Raw genomic sequence first — 15666 nt, forward strand, 5'->3', positions numbered from 1 at the left:
ATAATACTAGAAATGGATGAAAGAATTTAATAAATCAAAAGAAAATTTGCAAAATACAAATGAAAGCAGTCAACTAAATAATTTTACGATCCAAGCTCCAAATCTCAAAAAACAAAACAAAACTGCTGTTCTGAAAAGTTACTGGTATTCTTAGCAGCAGCTGTACTAAGAGAAAAACAAAAAAAATTAATCCTTTTCCTTGATCCTTTCTCTCTAATTGAAATCTAACAGCATTTTTTTTAAAAGAAATTTTATCCAGTTTTACATTAGAATGTTTAAAGAATCAAGATATGTGATTAGATATCTTTGAAGAGCTTAAACATGGCATTTTCTGAGAATATGTGTACATTAGTCGTGGGTTCTAAAACCCGTTGTTACTGATTCACATATGCATTTGCACACTTGACACTTCTGCACATGTGCAGGAGCATTCTGGGTGGGTGGGCAGAACCTACCACTCCCGCCGCTACTGGTTTGCAGAACTGGACTGAACTGGGAGCAACCCACTGTTGGTGTACATGTGTATACACTAAGAGGGTGTTGGTAAGTGGTTTTGATAAAGAAACATGTGGCCAGTTGGCCAAGTCATCTATTTCAATTCATATTTTCTAGTTTTAATACTAATTCTTTGTTTTGGATATCCAAGTAGTACAAAAATAAAAAAAATCAATATTTTACTGACATGGTAATTACTGGAAGTTTTTAAAAAATGGAATGCCAATTTTTATTTTATGATAGATTCTTTTTAACTGGCTTGTGGTATAAAGAAGACATACTGAATAATAATAATAATAATAATAATAATAATAATAATAATAATAATAACAACAACAACAACAACAACAACAACAATGGTTTTTGGCTGAAATACCTGACCAGCCTGCATGCAAAAATGGCCAAATTGTTCAACAAAATGCTGCAGACAGGAAATATCAGTGAATGGCTTACAACTGGCAGAACATATTTAATACAGAAAGACGCAGCGAAAGGAGCCATACCAGGAAACTACAGGCCAATAACATGTTTGCCGACCATGCTCAAACTGCTGACAGGTATCATAGCTGACAGAATTCAGGACTACCTAGAAGAAAATGACATCATGCCAGTGGAGCAAAAGGGCAATAAAAGATGAAGCAGAGGTATGAAAGATCAGCTCCTAATTGATAAAATGATTTTGGAGAACTGTAAGAACAGTAAAAGAAACCTATACATGACCTGGATTGACTACAAGAAAGCCTTTGACTCATTGCCACACAGCTGGATCATAAAATGCCTGGAAGTCATTGGAGTCAATGAAAACATCAGGAAATTCATAGAAAAGGCGATAAAATATTGGAAGACTGAGCTTTTTGTTGGGAATGAAAGCTATGGACTGATCAACATCGGAAGGGGCATCTTCCAAGGGGACTCTTTGTCCCCATTGCTATTCATCATCACTATAATCCCGCTCTCACTCATCCTACAGAAAACAAACCTAGGCTACCAAACTGCTAGGAATTCACCAAAAATTCACACCTGCTGTATATGGATGACCTGAAGTTGTACGGAAAATCAGAAACTGAGATACAGTCACTAACCAACACTGTGCGAATCTTCAGCAATGACATCAGCATGGAGTTTGGTCTGGATAAATGTGCCACAGTGGCACTGAAAAAGGGGAAAATCACTGAAAGTGAGGGCATTGAAAGTGGATAATATCAAGCATGGTCATGTGAAAACTGTGATCAGCAAAGAGTACATCCAGAGGACCAGAAAATTTTTGAAGAGCAAACTGAATGGTGGCAACACTATCAAGGCTATAAATACTTGGGCCATACCTGTCATTAGATATACAGCTGGCATAGTGAACTGAACTCAAGCAGAGCTGGACAACTTGGACAGGAAAACCAGAAAATTAATGTTGATCCATCATGCACTACACCCCCGCAGTGACGTTGACAGGCTGTATTTACCAAGAAAAATAGGCGGCAGAGGACTTTTGCAAGTGTAGCAGACAGTGGAAGAAGAGAAGCATGCATTAGCTGACTATGTGAAGGAGAGCAAAGAGTCAGCGTTGATGGAGGTCAACAATAGGAAGCTTCTCAAGGTGAAGCAAACTAAGGACCAGTACAGAAAAACTGTAACTCAATGTCGTATGGACAGTCGGTGGAACAAAGCATTGAATGGCCAATTCTTGGAGAAGATTGAAGGCAAAGTGGATAAAGAAAAGACCTGGTCATGGCTTACAAGAGGAACACTCAAAAAGGAGACAGAAGGACTGATACTGGCAGCACAAGAACAGGCCATTAGAACAAATGCTGTCAAAGCCAGAATTGAAAAATCAACGGACGATCCAAAGTGCAGACTCTGGAAAGAAACAGATGAAACAATTGATCACATACTTAGCTGCTGCAAAAAGATCACACAGACTGACTAAAAGCATAGACATGATGCTGTGGCACAGATGATCCACTGGAACTTGTGCCGGAACTACCATTTACCAGTGGCAAAGAACTTGTGGGATCATAAGTCCAAAAAAGTGGTCGAAAATGAGCAAGCAAAAATACTTTGGGACTTCCGACTTCAGACTGACTGAATTCTGAAGCATAACACACCAGACATCCTGATTGCGGAGAAAAAGAAAGTATGGATCATCGACATCGCAATCCCAGGGGACAGCAGAATCGAGGAGAAGCAGCTAGAGAAATTAATGAAATACAAAGATCTAAAAATTGAGCTGCAACGACTCTGGCATAAGCCAGTGAAAGTGGTCCCAGTGGTAGTTGGCACGCTGGGCGCAGTGCCAAAGGATCTCAGCGGACATTTGAAAACCATTGGAATTGACCAAATCTCCATATGTCAATTGCAAAAGGCTGCTTTACTGGGATCGGCAAACATAATTCGTTGCTACATCACGCAGTCCTAGGTGCTTGGAAAGCGCCGACTGGTGATGAAATACGAAATCCAGCATAGTGATCTCATTTGCTGTGTTGTACTGTATTGACATAATAATAATAATAATAATAATAATAATAATAATAATAATAATAATAATAATAACAACAACAACAACAACAACAACAATTAGATTTGCATGCTGCCCTCCTCCGAAAACTCTTTATATATTTGTGTGAGTGTTTTGCTATTTTTCAGGAAATATTTTAGGCTTGGGATAGATGTTTATAAACAATTTTAGGCCTGTAAAACTGTAGCAGTGAAAATTAATTATAAGCAATATTGGTAATAGATTTTTATCTATATGTGAAAAAAGCTTTTTTGCTTTCTTTTCTATTTTATATTCCTAGTTACCAGTTTGGATTTTCTTTTGATCAGCCTAATTTTTAAATTAAATTAAAAACATAGAAATTATAATTATAATTAAATTATAATTAAATTAAAAAGACAGTGGAAAAATAAAATTCACTGGAATTTTAAATCTCTTTTAAAGATTCACTTTTCTGCCCCAGTTCCTTTCACCCAGTATAAGTTAGATTTGCAAAGAACACACATACACATGTGTGCAGGCACACACAAAAACACATTATCATTGTGAAATTGATAGCTCACCTGTGGAATTTGCATACAAAATAAAGCATCCTCAAAAAATATTTTAATTTTTTAAAAAAATTGGAAGCAAGATAAAATACTAAACATGCTTCACACAGAACAGCAATTTACTTCATTCAATAAAGGAATAATTTAATGAAGTACAATTGAACTATAATATATTTATACAGCTATTTGTTATTGGAAGAAAAATGCAATAGATTGTTTCTATGACTCATGCATTTTGAGGCAAAATGAAGCCAAATTTAGTTTGTTACATATAATAATGGCTATAAAAATTGGCTGAGATGAAAGCGAAAAGCTGAAATCATTTCCAGTAATGATGCATGAACTCTACAAAAACTTCATATTTTATTGTTCAGGCAGTTCACTTCCTGCAGGGCTTCTTATGCAATAATTTTTATATCTGAGTAAATATACAATTGTTATTTATTTATTTATTATTTATTTATTACTTAGATTTGTATGCCGCCCCTCTCCGAAGACTCTGCTGACAGGGTTTAGATGTTGAGATGTTGGATAATAAATGTTTCTGTCAGCTTTGATATACTTAGTCCAATCAGAGAGCAGATGGATTTAACCCATTCCTGGATGCTATATCCACTATGAGGGAGAAAAGGCTAGTTTTCTCCAGACTGTTCACTAAATAGCAATAAAAACAAACCAAAACTCCCCCCAAAAATCTGTTAATTCAAATGATGTTTGAATTATTTCCAGTAATAACTTCTTATTAATCACCATGAGTCAGTTTCAATTCAAGGAAGAGTACCTTTTTAAAGATGATCTATGATATGAGTTGAGTTCTAACATCTAACTCTGGCCGTTGATATGAATGTTTAACTTATGATGGGATGAATGTGGATGATTGATCTTAAGAATTAGAGCTTTTAAGAATTTTCAAGGCAAGACATTGGCATCCTTCAGTCTTGAAAGACCATTATATCATGCTCTGGATTCCCCAGAGCTTGAAGCCTGGGTAGGTAAAATTGGAGTTTTAGATTATATGCAAGTTTAGATTTCTTAATGTTTTTAGTATTCTATTTTTGTATTTGTATTTTTGTATTTTATCCTTGCTGTGAGCCGCCCTGAGTCTATGGAGAAAGGAGGCATAGGGATCTAAATAATAAATAATAATAAATGACTACATATGTTCCTAATAATGTTGTTAACTGAGAAAAAAAGATAAAGAAGATAATGAAACTGTGTGGAATATGCATGGACTACAAAATTTAGCTTGGACCTTAAGTGGCAATATGAAAACGGCCAAATTCACTTCAAACAAATATGGAGATTATTGGATATAATTTTCAGCTAAGACTCAGCTTATTCAGTTAAACCTCCTATTTTTTTCTTTAGTAAAATATATAATTATTTCAAGATACATGCAGATACCAGAGACTACAACCATGATTTTCATCAAAATTAAATTTATACTTTTATTTGAATTAATTAACTGTATCATAATTAACCTTAACTCACTGTTCATAAGAAATTTCTTTTATACTTACAATTGGACTTGCGTTGATGTAGTCTGAATTGTCATGACTATTTTCAGCTTTCAAACATATCCTGCAATGATCATCTTACCCCCACCCCCAAAAACATAGTTATTTATATTATGTTTATATGAACATATTAAAATATGCATATTAAAATAGCTATTTCAAAGACTAAACTCAAATAGAAAAATATTTTTAGCTTGAAGGGAGAAATATCGTATACTTGAGTTACAGCACACACACTTGCTTTTAAATATAAAGTTCTCTGTGATTATTTTAGATAAAACCCAAAACAAAACATTCCTGTTGCTGTTAAAACAAAAACAGAAATAAAAACACCATATTGGAGTATGATATCAACCCATCTGCTTTACAGAGCTGGCTTATTTTCTTCCTTCTCTTATTTGTTAATTAAACTGAGAACCCACTTTTTCTCTAGGGCACAGGTAAGTGAGGATTCCCTTCATTTTATTCCTGCAACAATAACCCCATGAGATCTGTTGGGCAGAAAAAAATAAAATAAAACTATAGGGTCCAAATCACTTAACTGACTTAAAACCAGGTTTCTTCCATCCTAATTCAATACTTTTAAAATTAAACCTTTAAAATATTGTAATGAAATGTATGCTTAAGGATCTTAAGGAACAAGGGGAAGAGCTGATACCTAGAAAACAATCAGAGAACGGATTGATAATTTAGCCTTATAATAAAGTAGAATAAATTCATGTAGTTTTGTTTTCTGTCTGATTTACCTAGGACTGGCATCAATCTTGCAAGTCTAAAAGTACAAATGACATCTATTGGTGTGAGTCCTTTCCCAAGTTTTTTTCTTTGCTCATATAACCATATAACCCATTCCATGACAGATATTTTATATTCCCATGGTATCTCAAGCTCACTGAACAACTAGTTAGAGAAAATAAGAACAGTATGATGTTGTTGATCTATATGTTAGTACTGCTCATTGGATGGAGATATCAGGTAGCATGACTATAATGCAAAAACAAAATAATATATGACAATCAGAAGAATTGAAACAGACCATTTTAGTAAAAACATAAGATCTCTTTCCCCAAGAATGTACATCAATCTCTGACTCTTCTTATGTTGCTAACTACTCACCCAAAAAATTATTAGCTATGCTATATATCAAAACGTGTAGGGAGCCAAATCATAATATAATTATTATTTCTATATCATAAAATATCTCTCTTCATCAAAAGGGCATCAAATTCACTAAAACCCAAGTATTTTCTTTACTGATCAGACTACGCTTCAATTCAAAATAAATTAATTTATTAATTTGATTTTGATGGTAACCACTTCAGATTGTCGGTGAATAATCCTGTCAATACCACCTTTTCTATATTCGGTGACTTTTATAAATCATAAAATTTAGAATTTAAAAAAAAGTCTGCTCCAATGCTATGGGTAATCTATATTACTGTAAAATACAGTATTTTTTGAATTGTAAGATTTAGCCTTTAATAGTTTGACATAAAACAGATCAAGTATCATAAGCTAATGAAATTGGTGTTACCTATTGGAAGGAAGATATGGCACTTTTAGATATACAAAGCCTTTTAGAAATGTGAACGCCTAGATGGCGGTGCTTTCTATAGTAACCGAGAACACAGAATAGAAGCTTATATGTGGATTCCAATAGGCATTTATTTATTCTAAATGAGTAAGTGAAAAGCTAAGATGCTTTTCAACATACTTTCATCTATCAGGTAAAAAATCTAATTCAGGTTGCAGTTATAAACTATTTCACTTACTCATTTAGAATAAATAAATGCCTATTGGAATCCACATATAAGCTTCCAATAGTACAGACCCTCCAAATTGGTGGTGGGGTATGTATGTTGTTAGGTGGTGGGTGCACCTTCACAGGGCACTGTTTTATGTTGTATGATGTGCAGTCTGTGTGTGTAACATTTAAAAAACCAATAAAAATATATTTAGAAAAGCTAAGATGAATTATCAACATAACCTCTATTGTATTCAACCAATAGAATGAATGCAAAAGTTGTGCAAATATTACTTGCTGTAATCAACATAATGTAAAACAAAGATGTATTGTGCAATTTGCATCAGTGTAAAAGATGTGATGCCTAGGGCAATGTATCAATACATTTTTTTAACCTGTCACACAAAGATGACAAAAACATTCAATATTAGATAAAAAGTGATGTAGTACTGTAAATAAATCACTTAGTTTAAACTATACATACATGCTACTATAACTTGAGAGCGGTTTTTCTGGAGATTTTCTTCCTTATGGGCATTGGTAGTTGCATTAGGCTCAGCTTGATACGCACAAAGTGCTTCCCACTCTTTTTCTAGACGATTCTTGGTTTTCAAATGGTCCTCCATGTAGGTCTGAAATTAAGAAATCTAATCAGAAGTAGCAAACTTAACATATTCAACACTGGCTATTTCAATCAAGATATCAATGAACTGTAAAGTAGAGAGCCAAATTGGTGTTTGATTATGGTGCCGGTCTGGAAACCAGGAGACTATGAGCTCTAGTTTTGCCTTATCCATGAAAACGTGCTAGGTGACTTGGGCTAGTCACTCTCTCTCAGCCAACAGTTAAGGCTCAGGAGACAAGCCAATCAGTCAGTTTTTGTTGTGGCCAATGGATAAAAATAATTGATCTGAAAAAAGCAGACCCTGCACTTGTTGGGAAATGCTAGGAAGGAAAAAATAGCAAATGAAATGAAAAGTATTAAGGCACCTTGATTTGAATGCAAAGAGGTACTAGACTAGTTGCAATTGCTATTTGCCGAATTGAGCAAGAATTGATCATAATGAATGAATGAATGAATGTTTTTCACTGACCAGATACTTAACAGACTTGAGTTTCCTGAAAAGCAGCCTATATGACAAATAACAACCTGCAACAGAGGTGGGTTCTTCCCAGTCCGCACCAGTTCTAAAGAATTGGTAGCATACCCCCTGGTGACATCATGGTGACATCACTGCCGGTACTGGTATGTAGACACTGCCATCTTTTAAATTTTTAAAAATATTTGTTTTTCTTCTTGTGTGCATATTCAGAAGCCACGTTTCTGGGACTGCACATGTGACAATTTTCTTTTCAGCTTTTCTCGGGGGAAATTTGGGGTGGGTGGGTTTGGCACTGCGCATGCACATGGATGCGGGAGAAAGCAAACTTGTAGTAAGTTAAGTTAGAAGCCAACTCTGACCTGCAGATGAGTATCAAAATGAGCTTGTGTGCTAAAGGCACTTTTAAATTGTGTTTTGTTTTGTTTCTCCTTGGAACATAGAATCAGTTTCTTTATGCCAGTGTTTTTCAACCAGTGTGCCGCGAGACATGGTCAGGTGTGCCGCAAAGCTCAGAGAGAGAAAAAAACAAGAGAGAAAGAGAGAGAGAGAAAGAAAAAAAGAGCAAGAGAGAGAGAAAGCAAGCAAGAGAGAGAAAGAAAGCAAGAGAGAGAGAAAAAAGAAAGCAAGAGAGAGAGAGAGAGGAAGGGTAGGTGGGAGAGAGAAAGACATAGAGGGAGGTAGGGGAGGGAGAGAGAAAGAGAGCAAAAAAGAGGAAAGAAAAAAGAGGAAGGGAGAGAGAGAAGGAGGGAGGGAGAGAGAAATAGAGCGAAAGGGAGGAAGAGAGAGAGAATTTTTTGTCCAAACTTTTTTTAGCCACCCCCCATCCCACCCCCACTCAATGTGCCCCATGGTTTTGTAAATGTAAAAAATGTGCCGCGGCTCAAAAAAGGTTGAAAATCACTGCTTTATGCAGTGAGATTATAAACACATAAACACCCCCCCAAAAAAATCAAGGAAGCAGTTGGTCCGCTAAAAAGAGAAGACGGCACAGAAGTAACGGACAATAAAGAGAAAGCAGAACTGCTCAATACCTTTTTCACATCTGTTTTCACGCACAAAGAAACAACAAAACAACAAGCTTGTATCACAATTGCAGAAATCAAAACTGGAACAAATCACTACTTTAATAAAAATACAGTAAGAGACCACCTATTGGAACTCAATGAATACAAATCACCAGGACCAGATGGACTGCACCCCAGAGTCCTAAAGGAGCTTGCTGATGTCATCATTGAACATCTGTACCACATCTTTCAAAAATTCTGGATCACAGGAGATCTACCAGATGATTGGAAACGAGCTGACATGGTCCCTATTTACAAAAAAGGCAAAAAAACAGACCCAGGAAACTACAGACCGATTAGCCTGGGAAAATATTAGAAAAGATAATTAAAAAACAGATCTGTCAACACCTTGAATCGAACAATGTAATAACCACCAGCCAACATGGATTCATCAGAAACAAATCATGCCAAACCAACCTCATTTCATTCTTCGACACTGTGACCAAGTCAATTGACCAGAGAAATGCAGTGGACATAATATACCTAGATTCATTTTCATTTTCTAAGTTAGAATCAGCCAACTCTAAATAATTATTGCTAAAAACATTAATGTAAGTATTTCAATTTTATTTATACACTGTATATTGTATAAAGAAAGATTAAGACAAAGCTATTTGAAATTAGCATGAAATACACAATTTTATATGGAAAATTTGGGGGGTCAATGGTCAACTTCAACATAATGAGTTATATCACTGGTCCTGCCATAGAACATAAATACACCAGCAAAATTCAGAGACAAACAATTCATTCAACAAGTAAGGTGCATGAAAGGGAAAGGGAAGAGAATCTTGCAGAAGAAAGGAAGGGAAAAAAAATAAGGAATAAAAATAAAAAACAGAAGAACTAATCAAAACATTGAAAAAAGAGAAAGGAAAAATGAAGAAGAAAAAAGTAAAAGAGAGAGGAAAATAATAGAAATCAAAAGAAAGAGCAAGAATGATTAAATAAAGAGATGCAATATTTAGGGCAGGAAAAAAACTCTTTCATTTTTAATACTCCCAACTTCTCCAGCTCCCAATATACTCACTAGTTGTTCCTACTGTTTTTCTATATCCCACAACCTCCTCTTCTTCATAATTCAGACTTCTTCCTGGTACTCCTTTTCTAATTATTTCAGCCTACCTATTATTTTGTCTAAAGTTATTATGCTATTATACATTACTCTTCTTTCCAGTTCTATCAACATTACCACCATCATGCTGCCATTATACTCAGAGTCTGTTTGTCTGTTTGTAAGTCCTACATGTGTTTGTATAGTCAGAACGAAAGGCTTTAAGTGAAAGACTCACCAGAAGAGCAGATAAATAATTTATTGATGTTATCTATGTTGGAGCATCCACAACTTACGAAGGCAAGCTATTGCTGACAATGAGAATAAATTAATTGTTCTCATTGTCAGGAAATTTCTCTTCCATTCTAAGTTGCTTACCTCCTTGATTAATTTCCATCCATTGTTTTACCTTCTTGTGTTTTGGAAAATAGGTTGACCCCTCTTTTTTGTGGCAATCCCTCAAATATTAGAACTGTGCTATCATGCCACCATTAATCCTTCTTTTCAATAAACTAGAATACCCAATTCCAGCAACCATTCTTCATACATTTTAGCCTCCAGCCCCCAAATAATCTTTGTTACTCTTCTCTGCACTTTCTTGAGTCTCAGCATCTTTTGTATATTGTGAAGATCAAAACTGGATGCAGAATTCCAAGTATGGTTTTCATCAAAGCATTATATAGTGGTATTAACACTTCATGTGATTTTGATTCTATCCCTAGATTAATGCAGCCTAGAACTGTTGGCTTTTTTGGCAGCTGATGCACACTGTTGGCTCATATTTAAATGACTGTCCACTGGGACCCCTCTCACAGTTAGTGCTATTGAGTCCAGTCTTACCTATTCTATACCTGTACATTTGATTTTTCTTGTTTAAGTGTAAATCCTTACTTTTCTCACCACTGAATTTCATTTTGTTATATAAGGCTCAGTGTTCAAGTCTGTCAAGATCCTTCTGAACCTTGAACCTGTCTTACTACAGAAGCAAGCAAAGTTACAACTAGAAGCCTACAGGATTTTTGTTATTGGGGTGTTAGCAATTCCTGTCAGCTTGGTGTCATCTGCAAATTTAATGAGTTCATCTACTGTTCCCTCATCTCAACTGTTTATGAAGATATTGAAGAGTACTGGTCTTAAAACATAACTTTGGGGTGTCCATTGCTTACTTCCCTCCATGTCAATGTAGTTCCATTAAGGACTACATTTGAGTGTGGTTTGTTAGCCTGCTACAAATCCATCTAGTGGCGATGCTATCTATCTCAATTTATTAAGCAGTACATTGTGGTTTACTTTGTAAAATGCTTTACTGAAATACAAGTATTCTATGTCTACACCATTTCACTAGTTCATTAATTTAATTACTATGTCAAAGAATGAAATAAGATTTGTTTGCATGATATTTTCTGAAAACCCATGTAGGCTTCTGGTTGTAACTTTGCTTGCTTCTGGGTATTAGTAGTTCTATTGCAACAGTCATACTATATTTTAGTGAAATATAATGCATTTCTTTAAAATGATATTTTATTTCCTGACAGAACAATTAATCAATGGAACATGTTGCCTCCAGAAGTTGTAAATGCTCCAACACTGGAAGTTCTTTAAAAAGAGATTAGATAACAATTTGTCTGGAGTGGTGAAGGCTTTCCTGCCTAAACAGGGATTTGGACTAGGTTCCTTCCAACTCTGTTATTCTGTTAAAAATGTAGTAGTATAAAAATATTTGTGTTTTTTTTTGTAATAAACATTAAATAAAAGCAATAACTTATTTTATTTATTCTTGAGTATTGAGTTACTCACTTAGCTTTTGTGGCTCTGAACTAAACATAAATCTTCCTTCTACCACTCCAACACCATGCACACAACAGTGTGCTGGCTCTTATTAATTTTAATCCAAATATATTTCCATGGGGACAAAATACTATCAGATCCCAGTACTGTATAGTTATTGAGGTCATTTATGGACAAGCAAGATAAAACTGAGGCATTGGACGAAAAAGAGAATATAATACAAATACAGAATCAATGCTAACAAGGTATTTTGGATTATACGATTTGTTTCAATGAAAAGAGGAAAAGTGCTGGTTCTGGGATACCATAATAATAGATAAGTCTTTTGTGTTTCTATTATATGAAGCATAGGATTATTTTAATGTAAAAGGATTATCCCATTAGAATAAATGACATTTGGATCACATAAGAGCAAAGACACTTATAAGAAAGCTTGTCGGAGATTATGTAACAATACATTGTGGAAACAAAAAGTTACACAAGATTAAAGTAGATTTGGTTTTCACTGGCTCACTAAGCCTCCTACATTTATACAGAATCTGATTTCATTATAAATGAAGACTACTGAGAACTTTTGAATATGCCTTTGAAATTCTACATTTGTTTATGTAGCAAAGGAGGTTACTTGATAGGCTTAATATATCTCTAGACCTGTGTTTTCAATAGCCAAAATACAAAATTTAGTAATGCATCTTAGTACTGTCCTGCTAGTAGAAGAGTCACCTGCAGAAAAAAGTAATTTCTGTGCCAAACAAAATACTTAAGGCCAGTTCACATACACAAATCAGTTACTTCAGAAAGAACAAAGTTTCTACAAGCTTTAACATCCAAATTACGATTCCACAGAGGAACTGCTTGGGAACATCTTTACATGGGTTTCTCCAAACTGCCAAAAACTCATACCTGGAGTTCACATAAGAGTAACATTAGGATACAGAATCCTCAATGGATTAATTCACTGGGTTTATAATCCATTCTTTCTGCCACAGAAAATTATTCTGAAGGCTCAAATATTTTCCCTTCTACGGTAATACAGAAATCTGAATTTATAAGACTTCAAATTTTAGAAAAAAAGCTGCAACAAATTTATGTTATCCACAATTATGAAGTTGAATATGCATTTATGTCTAATATTCTTTACCTGGCTCATGAATTACTCAGAAAAGAGAAGGAATACAAAATCAGCTTGTACAATCCTAGCTCTGCAGAAAAGTGCAATGTATTGGTTGTCTGAGATATAGCCATTTTTAAACCAAGAAAGGTGGTAATATTGAAACTCCCCCTCCCCCCCACAAAACTAGGTGTATGATTATTAGCTTCTTCTGTTAGTCCCTCAAGTAAAAAAAGAAAAAAAAGAACTTTTTCGGTAACCCTCCAAGCCAAAAAGATTTTTTTTTTGCATTTTTCATTCAGAAAATGCTATGTGGACTTTTGAATAACCTGAGAAGTTCATTAAACAAGCATCTGTATGGCAATATATTCCTTTAATTATTCCATAATTATCATATAAGTCATATTTATACTGCCCTTATTGATGGGAAATAGTATTTCAGATAAAAATCTATATTATGAAACTGTTGCCTGCAGTTTGTAAACCATTTCTCTCTTTTTCTGTGTGTGTTTGACTGACTATGAGCCAGTATTGGTTCTTAACCATTGCCTAGACAAATCTTCACAATTTTTGGAAATGGTTTGTCATTGATTTCTTCCTAAAGTTGAGATAGAGAGATTGCTCCAAAGTGTCTGAACTGAGTTTTGTGCCTAAGGCAGAACTAAAATTTATGGTCTCCCATTTTCCAGGCTGATTCCTTAACCATTGCAATAAACTAGCTCTCTTTTCAAATCATAATGTCTCTGTTTTCCTACTACTACAACTACTGCAGACTTTAAAAGACCATGATATTATGATTTCTTAAATATTCTTTACTCTTTCATAAAAGAAGCTACTTGCTCCAATACTGCCAAATATTACTTATACACAATATTACTTAAATAATAATGATTGCTAAGATCAAAGTAAACTATAATTAAAGAGGCTGAAATAGGGGCAGAACACACACACACATACGTGTGTGTGTGTGTGTGTGTGTGTGTGTGTGTGTGTTATATTCTTTCAATGATGCAAAATTTCCCATCTCCTATAGTATTAAATAATATTCCAGTTGTCATATTTGGAGGGGATGACAAAGTTTACCGGGTTTGATTCATCTCTGTATAGAAGCTTCTTTTTAAAACAAGTATGAAAGAGAATTAAAATGGAGTCATTAATTTACCTCCAGCATTTTCCAAATAAACTAATCCACCAGGGGCAAATTAGCACTTTTGTATAAAGTGTCAGTAGCTGTTCATCATTTAATGTATGCATTCATACAAAGAAGACACTCCCTTTCCTCACAATTTCTACCTTTTGCCCTTTTTACAGAATGCATTAAAACCTGTTTCCAAGGAGGTAATCAAGGAAAATGTTATATATGATAGCAGATTGTTTTAATTATCTGTCCTCCAAAAGCACCACAGGCACTGGCTGTCAGTTTTTACCTCACTGCATAGAAAAATGACTAAAGCACATTTTCAGTGTACTGTATCTGACAATATTTATGCTACAAACTATGCTTGGCCACCCACCGTGGTATGTGTTGATCACTCTATCAGGAGCTTTTATAGAGAAATTCATAATAGCAATCAATGAATTCTATCCTGGAAACCTATTGATTTTATGAAATCAGTATTTGAACAATGCAAACCAAGAACTATTTATTTAATTATACCTGCATTTCTTTGAGGATTTCTATGCATGTACATGTGTGGACTATGCATGTATGCATATAACCTCATTGAAATTTATAGATATAAATGAATTGCTTCATCATTTTATGTTTATGTGCACTACATCAGCAGGTAAGGGTCTAGGACTGTTCGCCTCCTCTGCTTGGCCATGCGTGGCTGATCCCCAGTGTTATACCCCCAGACATTGGGCACTGCCTTTTCTCCTCGGCTGAAACGATCCCAGCTCTTCATCCCAGCCCCTACTCTCCCAGCCCCTTCACCGAACAGGCCCAAAAGCCCATTCACCTGGGTTTTTTGGGCGACGGGACACTTTGCCACCAACCAATCAGAGAAGCAAGAATCCCATCCACCTCTACTTCATCCCTTCTTTTCCATTCTCCTCCACTCTGCCTGCGAATTTGTGTGCTTGCATAAGGGGGGCAGATTTCCTCTTTGCTCTTTCTTCCCCTGCATTATGGCACTGGTTGTCTGTTTATTTATTGTCTGTTTATTTATTTATTTATTTAATTAAATTTCTATGCTGCCCTTCTCCTGGGACTCAGGGCAGATTATTATTCATCCACTGGCAAAGGAGATCAGAGATAGAGAGACCCACATAAATATATACATGCAACCGCTACATCTTCAAAATGACTCATTACCTATAGGGGAATGTACTCGAGGTTAATTTCTCTCACTTGCTTGGTCTCTTCCATCCCCCTGTCCGCCCCCCCCCCACACAAACAGAAAGATAGATTTACTGGAATGATCCCACACGTCCTTCCCTCCCCACTGGTTTTCTCTCACTTTTAAAGTCACACCAACCATTTATCCAGTGCAGGAACTCTCGGTCTCTTCCTCACTACCCACGCACAACAATCCCCCCTACCCTATGTCATTGTAGCTCTCCCCCAGAAGAAATCTTGGAAAGGGGGAAGGAGAAGAGAGGAGGAAGAGGAAGAGGAAGAGTGACCGGAGAGTCCAACTCTTCTGCTGACACCACACACGTGTTTGAGCTTATCAGACCTGGGGGAAACCCTCATGGCTAGAGCTTGAGAGGCGAGGCTTAGATTTAGCACATGTGCACTCAGGTACA

The 15666-nt window shown here is 35.5% G+C and overlaps 1 protein-coding gene across 1 annotated transcript in view; it reads right to left on the reverse strand.

Annotated features, from left to right (window-relative positions):
- PTPRN2 (protein tyrosine phosphatase receptor type N2) overlaps positions 1 to 15666 on the reverse strand; it is a 797416-nt gene that overhangs the window by 63960 nt on the left and 717790 nt on the right. Inside the window, exons 15-16 of the mRNA XM_070729468.1 lie at positions 7280 to 7427; positions 5055 to 5128 (exon numbers count right to left, since the gene is read on the reverse strand). Of these exons, the coding sequence (XP_070585569.1) occupies positions 5055 to 5128; positions 7280 to 7427 (222 nt within the window). The remainder of the gene's footprint in view (positions 1 to 5054; positions 5129 to 7279; positions 7428 to 15666) is intronic.

This window comes from Erythrolamprus reginae, chromosome Z (genome assembly GCF_031021105.1).
Source record: "Erythrolamprus reginae isolate rEryReg1 chromosome Z, rEryReg1.hap1, whole genome shotgun sequence".
NCBI classification, from domain to species: domain Eukaryota; kingdom Metazoa; phylum Chordata; class Lepidosauria; order Squamata; family Dipsadidae; genus Erythrolamprus; species Erythrolamprus reginae.